The sequence below is a fragment of the Peromyscus eremicus genome, unplaced genomic scaffold (assembly GCF_949786415.1).
Source record: "Peromyscus eremicus unplaced genomic scaffold, PerEre_H2_v1 PerEre#2#chrX_unloc_1, whole genome shotgun sequence".
In the NCBI taxonomy this organism is placed as follows: Eukaryota; Metazoa; Chordata; class Mammalia; order Rodentia; family Cricetidae; genus Peromyscus; species Peromyscus eremicus.
Window position 1 is genome coordinate 6,886,906 of NW_026734288.1, and position 24,178 is coordinate 6,911,083.

Here is a 24,178-nt window from a genome sequence, read left to right on the forward strand (position 1 = left end):
GAGCTTTAGGGCCAGGATTCTACTGTTTTACTCTGTGATTGGTTGGTTTCACAAGTCAGTTCACCAGGGTCAGAGATGGCTCTGATTTTATCCAAACTGTGTTTCTTTCATGAGCTTTATCTGAGCTATCTTTTCCTTGTTCTGGGCTCCAGGGTCAAAGTGGGTTTCTTTAGCTAGCTTTTATTCCCTACATTCCCCCTTTTTTGTTTAGAAATAAGCCACTGGGGGTTGCAAAGGGTAATAAGCAGCTGGGATTTGGAAAGGGTAATAAGGAATTAGGAGTTGGAAAGTGTAAATAAGCAGCTAGGAGCTGGAAAGGTGGGGGTTATCATTAAACTGTTTCCTACTGATTTGGGGCATCGAGTTTCTTGGAAAAATCTTGATCTTCCTTCGCAGGTTGTAAACAGGTTCAGCAGATCTGGCTTTGTCAATAGGAACCAGTCATCCTGTAATATTAAGTGGCTCAGAGTTTGGTTAGAAATATTTTTATCTGTTGTTGAAGAAATCTAACCAAGATGTTTATGAGGCAGGGTTCAATTAGTATGGCTAGGAAAAAGAAGAAATGAGGTGATAAGAAAGGCAGAATCCATTTCCATATCTGACTATTAGTGTTCCACTGTCTGGGGGCATCAAGCTGTTTTTTGTTTGAAGATTCATCTGGTGCTGTTGGATCTTATCTTTCATTATCCCTGATTGTTTGACATAAAAGCAACACTCTTCCACAAGAAATAGACAAAGACCACCTCTTTCTGCTGTTTAATAAATCTAATCCTCTCTGAATTTGTAATACTACAATGGCCAGTGAGTTTATCAGTTCCTGAAGAGTAAGGATGGTCTGAGCTACTCGTTGGAAATCTTGGATGAATTATGAGGAAAGCTGAAGTAAATATCTAGGGGTATAATCAGTCCTGCTCTTCCAGTGGATATACCTGCACTTATGTCCAGGGCTGCTAGAAAGAGTATTATTTGAATGGCTCATTTGTTCAAAAATACTAGGTTATCAGGTATCTACCTTGAATTTCACTTGACAATATTTGAAGAATAAGTTACATCTTGTTTATTTTTGCTTGTTTGCATTTCTCTCTACATAATCAGTTTATAGAAATCATACAGCCTCAGTTCTCAACCTGTGGGTCATGGTCCCTTTGGTGGGTGCAATGACCCTTTACCAGGGTTCTTGAAAGACCATCAGCAATATCAGATATGTACATTACAATTTATAACATGAACAAAATTATGCTTATTAAAGAGCAATGAAAATAATGTTATAGTTTAAGATCACCAAGATATTTAATACTATATTAAAATTTCACAGCATTAGGAAATTTAAGAATGACTATCCTACACTGAGACTCATCAGTAGTCAATTTACAAAAAAAATTTTTTGTCTGTGTGTTTGTACTGTTATTCTTCTACAAATTTAATAATTTATTAATTATTTTATATCCCGACCTTATTTTCCCCTCCCTCCTTTTCTCCAATTCCTTCCCAAATTCCACTCCACACCACAATCCAGTGCCCCTCTGGCTCTGTTAAGAAAGGGGGCAGCCTCCAATGCATATCAGCAAAGAATGACCTATCAATTAGCTCTAATACTAAGACCCTCCCCTTGAAATTACATTAGGCAAAGCAATCCAGTAAGAGGAATGGGTTCTAAAGAGTCAACTAAAGCATTAGAGACAGACCCTGCTCCCATTGTTGTTACTTCCACAAATAGACAAACTACAAACATGTTACATATACTAGAGGGCTAAGTTTGGTCACATGAAGGCTCCCTGGTTGCTAGTTAAAACTCTGTGAGTTCCTATGAGCAAGAAGAGAGGGAAGAAGAATTGTAGGAATCAAGGAGATCAAGCATTATCTTATCTCACTGTGAAAATAGAGACATAATTTACTTAAAACAATCCTTTCTCTCCTTCCCTTGGACTTATAATATTGTTTTTGCATATGCTTATTTCCACTCTTATAGTTTTCTATAGAACCCAGTTTAAATTTTAATGATGTGTATTTATTAGAATTGCCATTTCTGAAATAGCTAATCTTCATAATGCCATCATTTTTTTAAAATGAAGATTCAACTTGTCAAGGAAAATATAAATAAACAAAGGGTATAATACATTTATTTGTACTCATAAAAACAGGAAATTAATATGAGGTAAAAACAATCCTTAAAATACACTCTTCAAAACTTAAAATATTGGGAATATAAAAATGGCATAGAATATAATAACATCACATGTAAGTCAATATCATCTTTAACAAATTGCATAAAATAATTATGTAGCTACTTGGACTTTGCATTGCAGTCATTAATCATCTATTAGAAAGAATTCTTCTGTTTCACATTGCTATTAATTTAGTGTTTTCAAACAAGAACTTACTGTATATAATGAGAATAAATGTTTTCATAAAGCAATATGCATAGCTAACTTTTCAATAAACATTTAGTAATTATAAGGCCTACTTCTGAATAAACACTTCCAAATTCACATCAAGTACAGGGCTTCCAAAAGTGATGTTTGTGATACTGTCTAAGGAATAAATATTGATCAAAGATTTGTTTATTCCACAAATTCAGAAGGAAATTTTATTGCAGAAATATATGATACTGAAATAGAGTTGATAATTATTATTGAATTTTTTTCAAATTTCATTCTAATGAGTTTTCTGATGTCTTCATTTTCTATAGTCTTCATACTTGTAATGTTTCTCTCCGGTATGGGTTAGGAAAGATAAAGAAGTGTTGAGGATGTGGTAAATGAATGTTCACATTCTTTAAATTTATAAGGCTTGACTCAGATACGAGTTCAGTGATGATCTTTAACTGAAGAGCAATGGGTAGACAACTTGATGCATTTTTAGTTTTTCTGTGGTTTACCTCTAGTAAGGATGCTATGATGAACATGAAGAGAAGAGCCATGCCTAAAGTACTTTCCACATTCATCACATTTATAAGGTTTCTCTCCAGTATGGATTCTCCTATGACATTGACGTTTGGAAGACTATACAAAGGACTTTCCAGATTCATCCCATTTATAAGGTTTCTCCCCAGTATGGATTCTCTGATGAGCACAAAGAGATGAGCCATTCCTGAAGCACTTTCCACATTCATTACATTTATAAGGCTTTTCTCCAGTATGGATTCTTTTGTGACATTGAAGAGTGGAGGACTGGACAAAGGATTTTCCACATTCATCACATTTATAAGGTTTCTCTCCAGTATGGATTCTCTGATGAACATGAAGAGATGAGATATATCTAAAGCATTTTCCACATTCATTACATTTATAAGATTTCTCTCCAGTATGGATTCTCCTATGACGTTGAAGTTTAGAGGATTGGACAAAGGACTTTCCACATTCATCACATTTATAAGGTTTCTCTCCAGTATGGATTCTCTGATGAGCACAAAGAGATGAGCCATTCCTAAAGCACTTTCCACATTCATCATATTTATAAGGCTTTTCTCCAGTATGGATTCTCTTGTGACGTTGAAGAGTGGAGGACTGGACAAAGGATTTTCCACATTCATCACATCTATAAGGTTTCTCTCCAGTATGGATTTTATGATGAACATGAAGAGATGAGACATCTCTAAAGCACTTTCCACATTCATCACATTTATAAGATTTCTCTCCAGTATGGATTCTCTTGTGACATTGAAGTTTAGAGATTTGGACAAAGGACTTTCCACATTCATCACATTTATAAGGTTTCTCCCCAGTATGGATTCTCTGATGAGCACAAAGAGATGAGCCATTCCTGAAACACTTTCCACATTCATTACATTTATAAGGCTTTTCTCCAGTATGGATTCTCTTGTGACATTGGAGAGTGGAGGACTGGACAAAGAATTTTCCACATTCATCACATTTATAAGGTTTCTCTCCAGTATGGATTCTCTGATGAACATGAAGAGATGAGATATATCTAAAGCATTTTCCACATTCATTACATTTATAAGATTTCTCTCCAGTATGGATTCTCCTATGACGTTGAAGTTTAGAGGATTGGACAAAGGACTTTCCACACTCATCACATTTATAAGGTTTCTCTCCAGTATGGATTCTCTGATGAGCACAAAGAGATGAGCCATCCCTAAAGCACTTTCCACATTCATCACATTTATAAGGCTTTTCTCCAGTATGGATTCTCTTGTGATGTTGAAGAGTGGAGGACTGGACAAAGGATTTTCCACATTCATCACATTTATAAGGTTTCTCTCCAGTATGGATTCTCTGATGAACATGAAGATATGAGACATCTCTAAAGCACTTTCCACATTCATCACATTTATAAGATTTCTCTCCAGTATGGATTCTCTTGTGACATTGAAGTTTAGAGATTTGGACAAAGGACTTTCCACATTCATCACATTTATAAGGTTTCTCTCCAGTATGGATTCTCTGATGAGCACAAAGAGATGAGCCATTCCTAAAGCACTTTCCACATTCATCACATTTATAAGGCTTTTCTCCAGTATGGATTTTCTTGTGATATTGAAGAGTGGAGGACTGGACAAAGGATTTTCCACATTCATCACATTTATAAGGCTTTTCACCAGTATGGATTCTCTTGTGACATTGAAGATTGGAGGACTGGACAAAGGATTTTCCACATTCATCACATTTATAAGGTTTCTCTCCAGTATGGATTCTCTGATGAGCACAAAGAGATGAGCGATTCCTAAAGCACTTTCCACATTGAACACATTTATAAGGCTTTTCTCCAGTGTGGATTCTCTTGTGACATTGAAGAGTGGAGGACTGGACAAAGGACTTTCCACATTCATCACATATGTAAGGTTCCTCTCTAATATGGATTCTGTGATGAATATGAAGGTATGAGAATTTGTTATAGGACTTTCCACATGCATTACATCTGTATGGTTTCTCTTCTGCAGTGTGACTTGAAAAGTTTTGAGTTATATTTGAATTAAAATCAAAGAATTTATTACAGTCTTTAACCTGGCAAAATTTTGTTCCAGTTTGCTTTATATTATCCATCTCTAGATTTGAGGATTCAATTGTGACCTTCATACATGCATCACCTGTTTTTCTCTCATAAATATCTTGAGTATTAATTCCATTATACTGAGTGCAGTTTGAGAATTCATAAAGAATTTGGTCTTTTTGAATGTTTGTCCAATGCTTCTCTTTGATATGGTCATGTTGGTGCAAAGAAGTATTTGAGTACTTATCAAAAATCTTTTGATGTGCATGGTTTTCAGAATGATTAACTGTCAAGCAAGTATTTATCTGAGAACTTTTAGGAATTATGTCATCAGTAGAATAAGTCCATGAGTCCTTGCCATTAAAAGGTATTTCAAATTGACTATTCTGGTAATTATTTAGCAAAGAAAACTTAGCAAGGTCATTATTCACATCACTAAGTATATAGGAATTTTGACAAGTACTTTCCCTATGGTAAATATTATGCTACATTTTTTTCTTAAAATATTTATGTTGTTCTAAACTGTAGAATTTTACACATAGTGGAAGTAATTGTTCAGGAAACTCTGCCAAATTTTGAGTAGAGGAAATAGCATACTGCTGATGATTTGAATATTTTTCTGTGCTTAAAACATTCCTTTCTTCAGGGACTTTTTGATTACCATTTAATCCCACCACACTTGAAAAATATTGCAAAAAATTTGAACTATTACACCGTGTGTCCCTTTGTGAAGTTTTCACATATCCATGTAGAGAATAGCCAGGTGTCCATGCTTGGTGTGAATATTTTTCCATATAATCATTTGGTTCTGAACTTGTACCTGACACAGAGTGTGCTCTCCTTGGGCACACTAGGAGTTCTTGATGTTTTTCATAACTAATACCTTTGGTATCTTTTTCAAAAACATAATTCTCATTGAAACATAATTCAGAGTCTCTGTTGTCACCATGATAATTCCAGAATTTCCTTCTATGTAACAAGTCAAGACCACAATTTTCACCTAAGCCTGCTTTTTGTTCCTGTAAAGAATCTTGTTTGTACATCTGTTGAAAAACCTCCTGAGTCTGGTAATATGACAGATCTGGAAAAATTAAAACAAACAAACTCTTGATTTGTAAAATGATTTGAAAACAATATGAGAATATAATGCATAAAATGACACAGTTTGTGGAACCTATCAATGCTGTATAGTAGGAAATTTTCTAAGTTTGGCTGTAGGAACTAAATGTGCTTATAAAAAATGAGTGTCATTCATGGAATGTTTGGTATTCATGAAGACATGTAACAGGCAAACTTACACAATAATTTTGGGGAAAAATGAAGCTCTCCCACTTGCCATGTAAATTGGAAACATGTCTCTTGTATTCCCTGCTATGATTATTTTTGCAGACACAATCATAGTCCAAGAAATCATAGTTTTTTTGTCGACACTACTCCTCCTTGGGAACATCCACTTCTTTCCTTTTTACTTAACAGAACAACCTGTTTTGCACCCCCCTCATTGTTTACCACAAAGACAGAATGCCCCTGATCCCTTCTGTAGGCATACACCAGAACCTGATCAATCATGGCTGCCATCCACTCTGAATTATTACTGTCCTACATAAGAGTGAGCAAGTAGGTCCATGCCAACATATCCTCTCATCCACATACAACAAATGCATAAGTAATAAACTCTGTGTCATTTCCTGAACACATGATCAAGATAGAAACTTCAACCTGTACTGCTAACTCTTACAAACATTATGAAGGACCCTGGCTTTCTTCTGTCCCTAACAAGGGAGCATAGAATACTTCCCAATTCTCCTTCATGCATATCATCAGCACTTTTGATCCCAGTATGGTGACATACATTTTATTCTTGTTCTCAGATTGGTGGTTCCACAATATCCCCTCATCCACATACCCTCACCAATCCCAGGTTCTAATCTATATTCTACCCTGTGTGCCCATATCTAGACTGATTATCTCTGTCCAGAATACTCCTACATTCACCCTTACAATGGGATGCCATTCTTGCAATTTTGCTCATCCCCTGTTCCTACTTGTCACCTCACCACCAATGCTATATCTAGCCTACACAATAAGCTTCCATGTACTTATTGTGGTCCAGTAAGTCTTCTTTGTGCATAGAAGACAGAAATTACAAAATAGTTCACAGGACTAATTTTGATCACAAGATCAGAGAATGTGATCACTACATATGCTAGTTTGAATAACAATGTTCCTAAAGGTCACACACTTGACAACTTTGTTTTCATGTAGCCACATTATTTGACTCACAGTATGGGCTTAATGAATAAAATGTGGAAGTGAGTTAGGACCTTGAAGTATAAGAAAAACAAACTATCTTTAGCTTCCTTTCAGGTGCTTCCTTGAAATTTGACATTTCAATGTTATGTGTTCTTTCTGCCACATTTACTGCCTCTTGACTTCACCCCATGGCATAATGGTGTCTTATTCTCATGGTACCTTAAGCCCAATGAAACTTTTAGTTTTATACATTTTTCTGGTAATGGTGTTTAATCAAAATAATAGAAAATCACACATACAATATAAAGAATAAAGCCAGCATTTTACCACCACTCCCAAAGTCAATCATTCTCATAGAAGTATTCTTCAATCCATAATTGCCATGATAAAGAAGGTGGAAGAACTATCATAAACACTATTAAAGTAGTCAAAGTGCTTAAATTAGACAAACAGCCCAATAAAATTAATGAGAAGAACCTAAAAAACCTGAGTGATGTAACAAACACAGAGACATAAATGAAGACAGTCCAGTTTCAAAAAAATTCCAGAAAGTATAGATTTATTGATGAGAACTCAGTCTAAAGTGAAGTTGTAACAGGAAAATAATTACAAAAGTCAACATAAAGCTTTATAAGTAAGACAGAAAAATAGCAAATATAATATCAAACTCAAAAAAAGAGTAATTTAATTGCATATCAGAAGCAGACACATACATATTTGTACAACACCAAATAGGCAAAAATATAAAAAGAAATAACACACAGAAAGCACTAGTTAATATACAAAACAAAACAAGAGCATTAAAATATGAAGGTGGGGGGCTTGAGAGATGGCACAGTGGTTAAGAATACTGGCTACTTTTCCAGAGTACCCAGGTTCCATTCCCAGCACCCAAATGACAGGTCACAGCTGTCTGTAACTCAAGTTTCAGAAGATCTGACACCTTCACACCAATGCACATAAAATAAAATTAAATAAATTATAAAAAAATAAAATAAAATATGAAGAAGGGAATTAAATGTCTCATGTAAAGGAAAGCCCATTAGAATAATAGCTGATTTCAGAGGAGAAGGTACTAACCAAAAGAGCCAGGGACAGTGCAATTCTAAAGAGAATAAGGGCCTATACTGACTACAGTAGTAAGCAAAACTGTCTGCTATAATAGAAGTAGAAGGGAATTTTTTATGAATTAGAAGGTATGAAATGATTCATAACATGCACATCAATAGAAAACAAGAGAAAAGAAAGAGTATTTAAGACTGACAGGCAACTCCAGCCAGAAGAGCAGATATACTAACTGCAGACCTTCACCTCAACTTTTTCTTTTCTTAATCCAATCCCACAGTCCCATCTTCAGCTCTGATAAAATGGCCTGCTGCAGGTTCCCTGCTGCCTGTGATTTTATCTCCAATGGTTAAAAAACATCTTCCAATTCTAACACCATTTTTTCACAACCTTTCTTGATCTCAGCACCCAACTCTGGCAGGAATTCCCTGGAACTCCAGAGGCCCTCCTGCCAGGTAAGAAGTAAACTCCAGGACTTCACCTCTCACAATGGCTCTTAAACTCCAATGTAACAGATTCAGCCCAAGCTCTGTAGCAGAACTCCAGCAGCCTCATCCTTCCCTCGGTCAAAGTATCCCACATCCCACCCCTGAACCTTCCTCTATTCCTGATTGTATTGTCCACACTCCAAATCCAGCAGAAACAAAGACCCAGGAACCCAACTGGGAAGGAAAGCAGGGAGGCAAATTGCTGATTTTCACCTTTTTCTCTGCTCTTCTAAATCTATCCCCCAAGACTCATCCCCAGATCTGGAAGAAAACACAACAACTTCTGAAGACATTTCTTCTCTCCTGCACTAATCTAAAAAGGATCACACAGATTTCCGCATCCAAATTTTCATCTCATAACTCATTGCTTTGTTCCTACTTGAAACTATAGCAGTAATTCTCTTCAAATAGAGGCCATTCTTACCAGAGAATCAAAGACACTAGTTGCACATTATCAATTCTGCATCCATGTCCCCATGTCCTGTGTCCCAATCTCATCCTCAGACCTTTATCAGACATTCTGCTATTGACTCTACTCACTCATGGTCCACTTATTAGTGGATAAGAGCCATGAAGACAATGATAACAAAGCTACAATCTGTAGAAGTACAAGAGGAATGAAACAGATATATCTTCTTTAGGAAGGGAAATAGAATAAACAAGTATGAATAGATAGCACAGGGTGAATAGAGATGGGGTTCTAGGCAGGAGTACAGGTTGAGACAGATAAAATTAATGTCATTTGAGGTGTAGCATTGAAACAAAATTCAGTGGGAACTTCCAGAAGTATACATGAAAGATATCAAAAAATATTGCTAAATAATAGGGATAGCAGAGTCCAAAATCTCTCTCTTTTATGATCTAAAACAGATTTCAGAATAAAAATTGTGTTCCAAACAATTGAATGATAGCGAAGTAGACCAAAGTATACACCCAAACATGCCTGGCATATGCCAGTTTTACCCCTTCCTCTCTGTGAACTGAAAATAAAGTTTAATTACTGAAGACAATAATGATATAAATCATTGAAAACTGAGACATAGGCCTAGTGCCTACAGAGGGCACTAAACCTCTATTTTCTTTGATAGAAGAACAATTTCTGCATTTTCAACAGATACTCAGCCCAAACAGCCATTTTCTTCAATGGAATTCTGCCAGTAAGATAAGGTAGGACAAAGGTGGAACAAAGATTGATGGAGCAAATAACCAATAATTGATTTGAATTAAGGCCATTTCCCTAGATGGATACCATACCTGACATTTCTTAGATGACCATAAACTTGATACTAGAAAGCCCATGGAATTAGGATAAAACAACATACTGCTTATCTAAAGAAAGAAAAATGTAGCAATAAAATGACTCCTCATGACATTCTGCAATACTCATAGGTCAGTGTGTTGTTTACATGTTATCAGGGAAGGTTTCTCCTAAAGAATACACAAAAATATATAAACATACTGCCAGAAATTCTACAGTGAGTCAGAGACCTTGAACACTCAACTCTAAATGAGATCTTTCTATTGAATACCTCCCCTCCATTGCTCAGGCAACCCTGCAGAAGAGGAGGTGGAGATAGTATAAGAGGCACAGGGATGGAAAATATCAAGAAAACAAGGCCCTCTAAATTAACATGGGGAATTTCATATGAACTCAGAGAGAATGAAGCAACAAACACAAGGACTGCACAGGTTCGTTCAAATTTTTTGTGTAAAAATTATGACTTCTGATTTAATGGTTTTATGGGATTATTGAGCATGACAATGAGTTGAACTTTGATTATTATGTCTGTTCTTTGACTTTTTTGTTCTGTTGTTTTTTTTTGTCTTGTAAAACTCTAATATGATAGATTTAATCTTATAAGAATTAATTTTGTTATATTTAAAAATAATCAAAGATTGAATTAAACCAAACCACTATTTTACATGTGAACAAGTGAACTGACACTTAACATACTGAGACACAACATAACTTTTCTCCAATAGTGTGACACTCAGTCTATCTATAGGTCTTTCAGTTTTTCAGCTGCCTAAGAATATCTTAAATTGATAAAAAAAACTTGCCTTTCATCTCAGCATTTGAAAGGCAGAGGCAGGTGATTCTCTATGGTTACTAGGCCATCCTGATCTACATATTCAGTTCCTGGCTAACCAGGACTACATGGTTACAGACCCTGTCTCAAAAAAGAGGAAAGGTGAGAAAAGTAAATTATATGTCCAGGCAATAAAAAAATGCCAAGAGAGTCAATTAGGCCAAGTTGCCCTTTGCAACATTAAGATGGATGGGTTTCTCCCCTGTAAAACTAGTTGTCAGCTAAGCAGACCTTGATCTTGTCCTCACTATGTCCTGTCCTAGTTTAACTAAATGATAGAAACATCCCAGATGGCCCTTCGATGTGAATCACAGTCTGACTTTTTCTTAAAGTATTCTTCACTGACTTGAATGCAGACTATGAATGGTGGCCAGAGTTCATTACAATCTGCATTTTGCAAAAAGTCTTAGATCTCTAATAAGTTTCTATTCAAAAACACAAAAAAGCAAGCTGAACAGTGGTGGCACATGCCTTTAGTCCCAGCACTCAGGACACAGAGGTTTTAATTTCAGAACTCTGAGGTCAGAGGCAGGCAAATCTCTGTGAGTTCCTGGCCAGCCTGGACTACAGAGCAAATTACTGGACAGCCAGGGCAGTTACACAGAGAAACTCTCTCCACCCTAAAGCACCACATTGATAAAAGGCCTACTGAATAAAATTTATATTTTCAAAGTAGACTGGAAGGTAGAATTCTATTTCAAAGTAAAATATCATAACTCAGGGTTTACATCTGAAATTCAAAAAATTTTTAAGTGTAAATTATTTTAAATATAATTTCATTTTAACATTATCCCTGCCAATTTCCCTCCATACCTCCCATATCCTCAAATCAATAATTTAACCTCCAGTTGATAATTGTTACAGTTACATATTTATGTATATATTTTTTCTTGTATACATACAAAATATATAACTTCAGAATGTTAGTCCAGCTTTATTATTAATGATTATATCATTTCAGGTCTCACTAGTTTGCATTAGGCAAGCACTAACAGGGATAACCCATGGCAGATGGCAATTCTCCTGGTCACAGCATTCAATAGGTATCTATCATTCTTTGATGAGAGTTTTGAGGTAGAGGAACATATGAATTGGGAAAAAAAAGTTTGGGAAAAATTTTCAGTTATGATGGAAGGAAAGTCAGTACAATAGGTGAAAGAGAGAATAGCAGTAACCTTAGCACCAAGCATAAGAATTTTGATTTAATTTTCTGGTATAAAATACATATTATGTGTAATGTAGATACTATGACATATCTGTTCCCACCTGTATCCCCTTGAATGTCATATCATCTTAGACTGACACATAAGTCTTCAAGCATAACATATAATAGGTATGGAGAGAGTGAGTATCCTTTATTTTCCCATTTATAGAAGAACTGTTTTGAGCTTTCTCCATATAAAATGTTTATGTTGGTAATTACTTGCAATAAACATATTCTATTTTATGTAGATGTGTTCCTCCTACTGTTGAATTTTATAATGACGTGGTGTGTTTGTCAAAAGCCTTTTTTGAATTTAATGAAGAGATCATTTGGGCTCTCATAGACTGTTCTTCTAATCCTAGTAGACAATTATTTTTATGTTTTCTTGAAATGGAAATTTTCCATTTTGTCTTATAATTGCAAATGTATTAATTATCTGGAGGGATTCTTTTTTGAATTCATCTGGCTTTCTTAAGTTGAGTTTTTTGTTGTTATTGTTGTTGTTGTTCCTTCTGTTCAACTTAAGAACATGTGACATGCTAAATTATTTGTCATTTAATTTATCTTTGTTAGGTTCTATGCTAAGAAATTCACTCATTTTTTTGATATTATACATATTGTAGGTAAATGGATGGAACTGAGAAGAATTATACTAAGTAACTTAAACCAGAAAGACAAATGCATATTTTCTCAAATTTATGGATGCTAGCTTTTAAGATTTTAGTCTCTATGTTTTCTAGAGTTTTTAGTTAGCTAGTATGGGGCAAAATGGGATATTGGGATTTTCAACAGAAGAGATAATTAAAAATATCACTGTTTTAAAAAAAGGAGAAATTAAAACAGTATTAAGTCATGAAAGTGATGATAGAGTAGTGTAGAAGAGCAAATACAAAGAGGAGTAACTATGATTATAGGCCTGTTCTTGATAATCTTAAACATTTATTTATATATTTATTGGCTCTATGAATATGGGCATGTATATGATTGGATGGTAGTTTTCAGAAACCTCGTTCTACTGTCTTTGTCCTAGTGATTGAACTCTGCAATTCAGATTTGCAGGAAAGTATTTTTATCTCTTTGGACCACTGGAGAAATCTTTTCAAGAAACGTAGACAACTGTACTTCTGTAGAATCTTGTTAAAGCATGTGTATATCTAAAAACAATTTAAATGTCTTTACTATATGATGGTGTATCCAATACCCAAACTTGAAGTCATGTGCCAACAAATAATGCTATATTGTTATACCATTAGATTTGTGCATCACTCTTCCTTCACTAAAGAATCTTAATGTGGCCTGGTGGTGGTGGCACACACCTTTAATCCCAGCAATCAGGAGAAAGAGCCACGTGAATCTCTGTGAGTTCAAGGCCAGCGTGGGCTACCAAGTGAGTTTCAGGAAAGGCACAAAGCTACACAGAGAAACCCTGTCTTGAAAAAACAAAAACAACAACAACAACAACAAAAAAGAAGCTTAATGTGAAGATTTTGGAGAACCAACCCTACCTGGGATTCCTTTATCTTAATCCTTGCATCAGGGTTCAGGCACATGTGGATAAATGGATGCAGAGAGAACATAAAGACAAAAAATGGTAAATGACTCTAGGGAAGAAGTTTACAAATAGAATAAGAGTAATGGCCATATAATCAAGTCTGAGACAGCAAGGCCAAAACCCACAGAAACTCAAGACGGACAAACTCTCAGCTTGTAAAGTTGAAAGTAGAACAATAGTCACATCTTTTTGACAAGAACATGTGCAGTCCTTAGCTTTCATGAGTCAGAAAATCAGTTTTTCATTGAGTAACACCAGGGTATATCACTCATATTCAAAGTCTTGTGTTCAGAAATAGTTGGCCAGCAAAAATCTTCCTCAATTTTTTAATATATTTTCTGTTATTTCTTTGATAGAGAGAATGAGATGGGATGTGGGAATCAGGACATTAGGTTAGTGTGGTAAAGGGATAGTATGCAAGAGGTAAAAGAAATAATAATAAATTGATCCAGAAATATTGTAAAAATTTTCAGAAAATACAGAAAAACACGAGAATCACTGTCATATAAGAAAAAATCCAGGCATTTATTGGAAAACAAAGCACCACAAACATTGTCAAATTGCTATTGGCATTCCAAATTTCACCTACTCACTATTCTGAATAAATGAGGGAAAATCATGTAAAATTCTCTGTGTGCTTGATCCTAGTACACAATTCTAAATGAAATTCTCAGGCATCTCTTCTCATGAGGATCTAGGCTAATCCAAATGAAGTCATTATTTGTGTCTTTCTTTGTACTTGACAAATGAACCACTTCCCTTCCAACTTACCTGAGTCTCTACCTTCTACTTCCCCTATGTTCATGATCCAGGGTTCTTTGTTCTGTTCAAGACAGGTGACTAGCTCTGGTTTTGATACAGAAAGGCCTGTGAATTAGAGGAGATATATGAAAATTACTTAACATGATGTGGAAAAGTGTTGGGATCTAACACAGGCTTATCCTCAGTGGACATGAAGTTACATAAAGAAAGGCTCATAAGTGGAGTCTTTTTACTATATACTTGACAGGTTCTGTAGACTTTTAAGAAAATTTAATGTTCATTGTGTATACATTCAACTTTCCTTTAATTTCCCCATTACAAAAACAAAACTGTTGGAATCAAACTGTATTCACAAATTATTGTGACTGACTGCAAATATTTGGATTTAAGGAACTATTAGGCTAAATTAAAAGGCCATTTAAAATTTAAAATAAGAAAATTTTCAGTCACTATTACACTCACTGAAATATAGAAATAATTGGAATTCATTGATAGAAAACATTTCAAATACTAATACAAGTTGCTAGACATTCCTAGTGTTAAGCAGCAATCATGAAAAAATTTATTCTCACCTACAGAAACCAGGTTGCTGTAGTTCTCCAACATGACCTCTCTGTATAAATCCCTCTGAGAAGTGTCCAGGCATTCCCATTCCTCCTTGGAGAAACTGATGGCCACGTCCTTGAAAGTCAATGGACTCTGAAATGAAAATTCAAATTCTCTTTGTTACATTGGTTTGAGTCCTTATTTGCCCCACAAAAGAGTATTTAACTAAATAAATCCCTATATTATCAGTAATCAATCTTCAATTTTCAAATGTTATATATTAAGAGGGAGGATGTTGTGACACTTTCATGAGATCAAAGTGCCCAACATTTAAACATTTCATGAAATATGTGCCTTTTCTCAGTGATAACATCTGAAGTTGTCTTCAGTATGAATTGAGTTTCAATATTCATCTCTAATATCAGAAAATTTATAAATACTTCAGATCATGAAGACATGTAGAAAAGTCATATTGGGAAATAAAAGATGCAGGAAAGAATTAAAATCAGGATGTAGAACAGAAATGACAGTGATAATAATTTATTTCAAAAATATAAGAAAATATAAAAATATAGTTTTTGTAAGAGTTTTTGAGAGCTCTGCAAATGAAGCACTTATGTATGGAATGTTAATCTGTCCCATCCTTGTGCAACCATTTACCTGAGAACATGCCATCTGTTCTTCCCCTTTCCTATGGATCCTGTCAGGAAGTTTATCTTTTTATTTTTTATTTTATTTATTTATTTATTTATTTTTGGTTTATCGAGACAGAGTTTCTCTGTGTGGTTTTGGAGCATTTCCTGGAACTCACTCTGTAGCCCAGGATGGCCTGGAATTCACAGAGATCCACCTGCCTCTGCCTCTAGAGTGCTTGGATTAAAGGTATGTGCCACGACTGCTTGGACAGGAAGTTTATCTTAAAGTTTCATTTTTCTGATACTATTCTGTATGCAAAGGTATCAGCAGCTGTATTCCCTGCTACCACACTCAGAGACCAGAAAGCAGGTTAAAAAAAAAAAATGTCCTCAATCAGTGATTTGGGACATAGCAGAGATGCAGAGATCATGAATTTTTACAGAGAGATCAAAACTTAATTTCTCCTTTTCTGCATTGAGAGGGTCTGTTATTCCAGCAGATCATGGCAATTTCTACAACCTGGGTAGGCGGCCTCACCACCCTGCTTTTTACTGTGCACAGACATTTTAAATTGAGTCTGAACACGATTGTAAGAAATTGTAGTGACCCCTTCCTCACATTCCATTTCCCTGACATCATTAATTAAAACATAACAGACACCTGTATTTGAAATAGTGCATGGAATCTGAGCCGTAGCCTCAACTTAATGTATTTCTCACCCTGGCTTAAGTAATACACTTGCCTACAACCAAGGCACAGTAGAAAATTGATACCTCAACAGTGTCTGTAATGAGACATTCCCTTTAGTTTCCATGTTTCATTCTACAATTCTACTATTTTTCAGTTTTGCAGAAAAACTTGATTAGATTCTCTTTTATGTTTATTTTAAATAGTGAAAATCCTTCTTTTGGATTCACTTGCAAACACTGTATCTAAATAATGGCATCCTTGCACCCAGGTTAATATTGTTGGTCGTTAATGAAGACACTTCAACTCCTACCACCTAAAATTTCCTTGTTCAGACTTATTGTTTGTGAAATCAACATGAATATAAATACACTTTGCCTACAAATACTCTATTAGTTCATTTGTTCAAAAATGTACTCTATAACCATAGGATGTAATATTGCATCAGCTCTCAGGTGAGTGATTGTTAGCATGTGTCAGCAAAACAGAAGGGCATTGCAAGTTCACTGTAGGGTTAATAGATAGCAAAGAGAAACAATGGAATAGACTCTCTGAATCCAGCCACAAAACAGAACAATAAGCAGAAGAAAATTTGCCTGATAGGATAATTTCATATCACCTTATGACTGGCAAATTCCATTTGGAAGTTTGTATTACATTTAAATACCTCAACCTAGTATATAACACAGTATGTCTTTCATAGAAATAATAATTTAAACATTATCCATTGACAGGAAGACATTCCATTTTTTTTCATAGTGCCTCTTTCTTCAACAGTCTATACTGAGCAAATAGATACCTGAGTAAAAGGATCATGGAACATAGTTTTTTTCTCATTCATATAAGATGACTCAATTCCATTTTCTTAAGACATGGATATGCATGTATTTTTGTATATCAAATTTTTATACTATGCATTAGTGCAGAGAATTTATTTTGAAAAATAAAGTGAGAAAACAGTGGAAGGCAGCATACATTCATATGACATGCATTCAAATAAAACTTTACCTTGACAACCACATCAGAAATAGAAAAAAAGAGCCTTGTAAAAACTTTGAGATAATGTAAATGTTTGGGATCACCACAAAAGAAGCATTTGTAGGAGAACAGGCAACAAATCTCACCTCCATACACACATTTACCTGAGAAAAAGCCATCTCTTTTTTCCCTTCCATCTGAATCCTCTCAGTAAACTTTATCTCAAAATTTCACCTTTCTGATAATATTTGGGGTTTCAAAGCAAGAAAACCCTTGTATACTTTCTACCACACTAAGAGATTGGAAGGAGGATCAAAAACCTCACTCTCTATACTTTATTGGAGCAGTGATGTTAAAAACATGAGCTCCCAGAAGCAGACAAAACTCAACGTTCTACTTTCATGCATTCATGAAGATAGACTGTTTGGCCAGAATGAATGACTTTAGAACAGACCTGGCAACATGGTTAAATTGACTTGCTAGAGATAGCAGAATCACATGGGCATTTCAAATTAATGCTGAGCACAGCTGCCATTGAGAAGCATTAATGAATCTCACATTTTCTTACTCTTAGGTGGTTGATTAAAGCAAAATGAGGCTTCCATGGAAGATAACACACAGTATCTATGGGGTATCTCAGATGAAAGTAATTCTTCAACTGGGTAAAAAAATATAGTTGTGTCCAAGAAGCATAAAGGCAATGCATTTCCATCTAAAGTCTCCACTGACATTTTCATTTGTTACCATGATACAATTTATAATATTGAGATTCTGCAACTTTGCAGTGATTAAAACATTTCACAAATTTATTTTCATAATGACATTAATTCACCTAGAAACACTGTTAACTAATTATGGGTGAAAAATGAGGAGATGGGTGGTGGTGGCACATGCCTTTAATCCCAGCATTCAGGAGGCAGAGCCTGGTGAATCCCTGTGTGTTTGAAGCCAGCCTGGGCTACAAACTGAGTTCCTGGACAGGGTCCAAAAGCAACATAAAGAAATCCTGTCTTGAAAAATCAGAAAGAAAGAAAGAAAGAAAGAAAGAAAGAAAGAAAGAAAGAAAGAAAGAAAGAAAGAAAAGAAAGAAAAATGAGGAGAACCAGGTGGAATTTTTTACAATATGTGAGCTCCAAAGAATCACCTAATACCTTAAGATTTTAGTGAAAAACACTGAATTCCATCCTTTAACATCATTGTTTTTGGTGGCAATTTAACATATATTGATGGTTACCATAGGGGAAATTCATGGAAAATACCCTGGAAGTTACATTGACAACATAGAAATCTACACACACCTATTTTGTCTTTGTTTTCTACATGAATTGCATTGTAATTACTCAGACATTCCATTAATATTTGAAATTAAATAGACAATATATTTTTGTCTTTCTTTTTTGCACTAAGGTAAAGTATCTACTGGTCTACAGAGCGAGCTCCAGGAAAGGCGCAAAGCTACACAGAGAAACCCTGTCTTGAAAAGCCAAAAAAAAAAAAAAAAGGGATCTTGCTCTGTAGACTAGGCTGGCCTCAAACTCACAGAGATTGACCTGGCTTTGCCTCCTCAGTGCTGGGATTAAAGGCATGTACCACCTGGCCCTGGTGCTGATTAAAAAGTAGAATTCTCCTTCATTTGAGAGAATGAGGCAAGGAAAAACTCCCTAATTATTTGTCCAATACAACTTGGTCAGCCAATTATCCATATATGTACAACCATCAACAATGAATGCAGCAGGTTGTATTCATGTACTTCAGCATACTGATTCAACCACACTTAGCAAGAAAGAATTTAGAAGGGATTTGGGATGGGAATGAATGAAGACATAAAAGGGGAAAGGATGTAATATCCTTTAGTTCAAAATTTATGGATATAAATTTTAATTAAAAAGAGGGGCTAGATGGTTCAGTCCTTCAGAGTACTTGCTGTTGTTACAGAGGACCCAGGTTCACTTTCTAGAACTCACATGATAGTTAATAATTTGCTGTAACTCCAGTCCCAGGGATCTTCTGCCTTCCTTTGTTATCTTTAAGTACTATTCATTGGCACATGCATGGAAAACACCTATATAATTTTTTTAAGTTAGAAACAGGGAAGAACAGAATTTTCTACAGTGATGTCACAGCGCTTAGACTGACAGCAGCCAGGGCTAGTTAAAATGACATCCCTGTGTTCTTACATGAAAGAAGTGGTGACCTTCCCCTGAGCCAGTCTGTTCAGAGGAAAAAGCAGCCTTGTTTTGACGTTAATAGAACTCATCATAACCATTCATCTAGGACCAGAGTATACAGTACAGTTAAGTGACTTTTCCTTAAACTTTTCTGCATTTGTGTTCTCTATCTTTTGTGTCTGTGAGAATTGTGGTATTGGTAGTTAACTTTTAGATTGAACATCAAGATTGACACATTGCATTGGCTTTAATGAAATAATTTTTCATTGTTTCACTTAGTGATTTTCAGGTAAGACGTTGTGGTATGAGATGCCTGAGGAATTTCTTTCCATTATTTTTATAATTTATGTATGTTTCTGCAAGACATTGCAGTAAGAATATCCCTAAATATCTTGGCTTTTACTTTGTGATCGTGTTCAGAAGTGGACTTGTTTACTCACTTGTTTAGGAATAGGGAGAATTCTATATAAACATGTCCAGATTTTCTAAGTAAAATTAACATATTCCCTAGTTTAGGAAAAGCATGATTTCCCTGCCTCTTGGAGGTAAGAAAATTTTCTCGTTTCTTCTTTCTTGGCTGTTGTGATGGCTATTCTTTTTAGTCACACTGACTACTTCTGGAATTAATTAAAACCCAAAAAGTTGGTTATGCTTGTGAGAGATTTTTGTTTTGTTTTGAATTTAAAGATCCATTTTTAATCTTGGTTATTTAAGGTGATATCGACATTCAGCACCTTGGCGACTGTATACACCTTTAACTCAAGCACCCAGGAGGTAGAACTGTTGGATTGTCCTGAAATTGTCTGTGGCCTGGTCTACAGAATGAGTTCATGGGCTACAAAGATAAACCTTGTCTTGAAAACATCAAAAATAAATACATAAATAAATGAAAATTAAATTCCATATTTAATCTGGATTGCACCTCTTGTGGCAGCCTGTACATATAAAGTATAGTGAAGGAGAACTCTCTCTCACTCTCTCTCTCTCTCTTTCTCTTTGTTTCCTTACCATAGCACTGGCTAACAAGTTCATAGCTTTACCAGCATTAGAACATATTTCCTTGGTATTTTGGTGTATACTGAGGTCCATCTTAAATATTTAGCCTCATGAACTAACAACTACTGAGGTTTTCAAATTTCCATTGGTAGGAGCCTCTTTTGAAATACCTGGACCACAGCTTGTAAGATGTTCTGTTAAAATAAACTTTCTACATACATGGAGAGTTTCAGTCTACCAGTCCAGATCATGTAGAGAAACTTGAATGATACAGTTGTGTTTTTTTTTCACCTTCTCACAGAGAAAGATGTGCTGGCTAACAATGGTGCTCATAAATGCATTCTTTTTAACTCCATTATTCTCTAAGTATACAAATTTCCATGAAGACTACTCATTATTATTATTATTTATTTTGCCAACAGTTTGCTCTGAATTTCAGGAATAAAAATCCTTAAGCAATGGACTTATCATCCAGCTTTCTCATGGGAGAAAGACCTTTTATCTTGTTTGTGATCTACTTCCTGATTTTCTTTCCTGGTTGTCTGAAGTCCCTGTGACAAGCAGATAAAAAGTACGTTCAACCCACCTGACCTCAGTGTGAAGCCACCTAACAAACATTTTTGTGTGTGTGTGCTTAAATTTCTCTTCATTTACTAATATTCCGGGTACCTTTCGACCTGTGTAACAGGGAACCACTCCAACCCACATAGTATAGTGGCCTGTATGAGCTAGCTAGTCACATTGTGCCCAGAAGGAAGAAGGGGAAGTGCCTGTGGAGGGCAGGAAGAGAGCAGGGTATGCTATTGGAGCCAGGGGAGGTGCTATTGGAATGTAAATCTCTCATGTTTCAGAAAAGGTCTTTGTTTGGGGTGGAAGACAGGGTCAGGAACCATTGAACTGTGCTTAAGGCACAGTATAACCCTATGGGAGGTGCTCTTGTCACTCAGGCCTCACTAGCCAATCAGGCCCTCCAGGCAACCTGCCAGTCAGAAATTGTGCAGGGTCCTTCTGCTCACTAGCTTCAGTCTTGACTTAAAGAGGAGCTGGTGCCAGTGGTGTTGAGTGGTGTGCTGTGATTGCTGCTGCAGAAAGCTGAGCTGAGAGCTTGGGCAAGCTAGAAAACCACAACATGGTGAGTGAGGGGCTGCTGTCCCCAGACTGGGAGGAGTGGACAGTTGAGTCATGGGAGCCAGTTTGGTGAGTCCTCCACTTGCTGGGTGGGAGCCAGTTACAGGATGTAGAGTTCCACCTGTTCTTGCATGGCCCTTCATGGTATTTCTCTGTGTGATGATGCAATGTCTTTGCATTTCCTGGGCCTGCTGGCAGCCTTTGTGTATCTTCACTCCACAGACTGCATCTGTGCAGAGCATTGGGAGTGGGACTGGGCTGTAAATAAGCTTGTTGACATCGCTGTGAAATGCCTGTGCCTTTAGTGCGTATGTTGTCGCCATGGAACAAAGATTTGCCAAACTCAGATAACTGTCATCCCATATCATCTTTACCTTCCAGAGGTACTGCACTTTGAGCTTTTTTCACATTTAGGTTTAGGGTCCATCTGAAATTAATTCCATGGAGCTCATAAACAGTATCTCCAGTGTAAAGTAGGACTCCACTGCTAAAATGTGATGTGGAAAAAATAGAATTGATGGTAATAGAATTTATGGTATAAGGTGTCACCAGTTCTTAGCAGACATCAATTCACAAAGTAGAATTTAGGTAAGGGAGGAATGCATCCCAAATACCCCAAAGATAAGAAGTATGTGTTGGGTTTTTTTGGCACTCTTACCCTGTGAGGAAAAGTCAGGAAACATGACAGAATCCACTAACAAGAGTTTTATTAAGATGAGGCGTTTTATTAAGATGAACAGGCCTGTGGAAAGACACTAGTGTGAAGGTGGCTGGGAAAACATGGTGCTGGCTTATAAAGGCTGGGTCACACCTGTGCACACAGGCCCATGTGGCTATTGCACGAATGCACATAGATCACATGGTTGCCCTGCGTGCTTTACACAAGCACGGGGCCATTGGGTCATGGGTCAGGCAGGCCATTTGACCCAGAAAGGACTAGGTGGAAGTGACTAAGAGTCCTGCCGGGCATGCATGTCCATGCCCCTGGGGGCATGTTGCGAGTTTCTATCAGTATGTTAACCATGCCTGTTGGAGATTAGTATAATAAGATGTAAATATTTGTTCCCCAGGATTAACCAGCTACATTCCCATAACAAAAGAGACAACCCTGATTTATAACCAGCAGAAAGGACCATCCCTCCATTAATAAACAGGCCTCTAAATTCTGCTCTAGAGATCAATACAGGGTCACAATCAACATTAAATCTTGGTGTGCAGTAAAGGTATATTAATTCTAGAACAGGAGCATTTCCAGTCTTTTTGAAAAGCAATTTTGTTCCATGGTCTCTGATGTTTCTTGAGGTGGACTTACACCCTGTCTGTCACCCCACAGGGCATTTCCCTTGTTATCCTGACTAACCAGACTAAATCTTGGATTATACATCTACATCACCACCGAATTCTAAAATTACCAGTTTGAGTCACATAGTGGACTGTCCAATGCAGAACAGAGAAAGGATTTGTGTGTGGATCATGGCTTCTCCCTTCAGACTAAAGAAGAGGAACAATGTATTATGTACATTGCAGGGGGAAACAGACTAGACAATAGCTTGATCACAGACTGAAGCTGAAGGCAGTGAGCTGCAGGGGTCTCCATTACAAAGAGGGGCATGGTGAGTGACTTTCTCTGTAATTTTCCTGTATGTATTAATTTCTTCCTTGTGAATGAAGGCAGACAGAATTGGTGGATGTACTGATTTGGGAGAATAGGCTGAATTACTATGTATTCAGTTTCCAATTAGAAAACACTCCTATGTAGATATATATGTGCAATCCTAGCTGACACAGTTAAGTTAACTCAGAGGTTTGAAACATAAGCCATTGGCTGTAACTCCATGTGTTAGCTCACAACAATCAGAGGCTAACACTTCACATGGGACAAAGACATACAGGGTCTTATTAATGGTATTCTCTCTATCAAAGTATTACCAACTCCATTTCAACAGCAGTATACCTAAATGTCCTTCTAATCATTTTTATCATTATAAAACATTAATTGTTGGTATCATTTTTGAAATTCATTTTCTTTAAATGTATTACTATAATTTTTACTGTTTAATATTTTCCAGTTACAGAATCTCATTTCACTTTTTAATAATGCTATTTATTTATTTATCTATATATTTTTATTAGTTAGAGCAGTGATTCTCCACATTGGGGATGATGGCTTCCTTTGGGATATCTAATGACTCTATCACACGACTGGCCTAAGGCCATTGGAAAACACAGATAGATATTTATATTATAATTCCTAACAGTAGCAAAAATAAAGTTATGAATTAGCAGTGAAAATAATTTTTTAGAAGGGGGGCCATCACATCGTGAGGAACTATATTAATGAGTCACAGTATTAGGTAGGTTTAGAACCACAGATCAATGTCTCTTGTAGCTCAGGTTTGTCTCAAACTATATAATTAAGAATTGTTTTGAACACCTACTCTTGCCTCTGCTGCCCAGTGCTGAAAAAAACATCTTGAAACTCTTTCCAGGTTGGTCCTTGACTGGTCTGTGAGAGAGAAAAGTAGACCAGTGAATGAATATTCTTCAACTTCTCTATATTTTATTGTGAATTTACAAATGAAGTGGGACCTGTGTAAGAACTGAGCTCACTGGCAAACTGTAAAGCAGATGTAGCCATAGCTGAGAGAGGGATGGGCAAGAAAGAGGGTGAA

At 36.1% G+C, this 24,178-nt stretch overlaps 1 protein-coding gene across 1 annotated transcript; it reads right to left on the minus strand.

Moving 5' to 3' along the window:
* Positions 1–2,460: 2,460 nt before the first annotated feature.
* Positions 2,461–21,829, minus strand: LOC131900964 (zinc finger protein 93-like). The gene is made up of 7 exons (XM_059252268.1): positions 21,611–21,829; positions 14,940–15,066; positions 14,377–14,472; positions 5,150–5,239; positions 3,591–4,888; positions 3,284–3,506; positions 2,461–2,531 (listed from the first exon to the last, which is right to left on the minus strand). Exons 1-7 carry the CDS (start codon positions 21,827–21,829, stop codon positions 2,461–2,463), a joined length of 2,124 nt encoding a protein of 707 aa, XP_059108251.1.
* Positions 21,830–24,178: the final 2,349 nt, after the last annotated feature.

What these genes read in the sequence shown, in the direction of transcription:
- LOC131900964 (XM_059252268.1), bottom strand. Translation starts at nt 21,829, where the DNA reads ATGGCGACAACATACGCACTAAAGGCACAGGCATTTCACAGCGATGTC. An exon ending in AGTAGAAGGTAGAGACTCAG is followed by an intron (nt 5,240 to 14,376) that starts GTAAGTTGGAAG and finishes CTTGCTTGACAG; the next exon opens with TTAATCATTCTGAAAACCAT. An exon ending in GTGGAAAGTGCTTTAGAGAT is followed by an intron (nt 3,507 to 3,590) that starts GTCTCATCTCTT and finishes TCCTTTGTCCAG; the next exon opens with TCCTCCACTCTTCAACGTCA.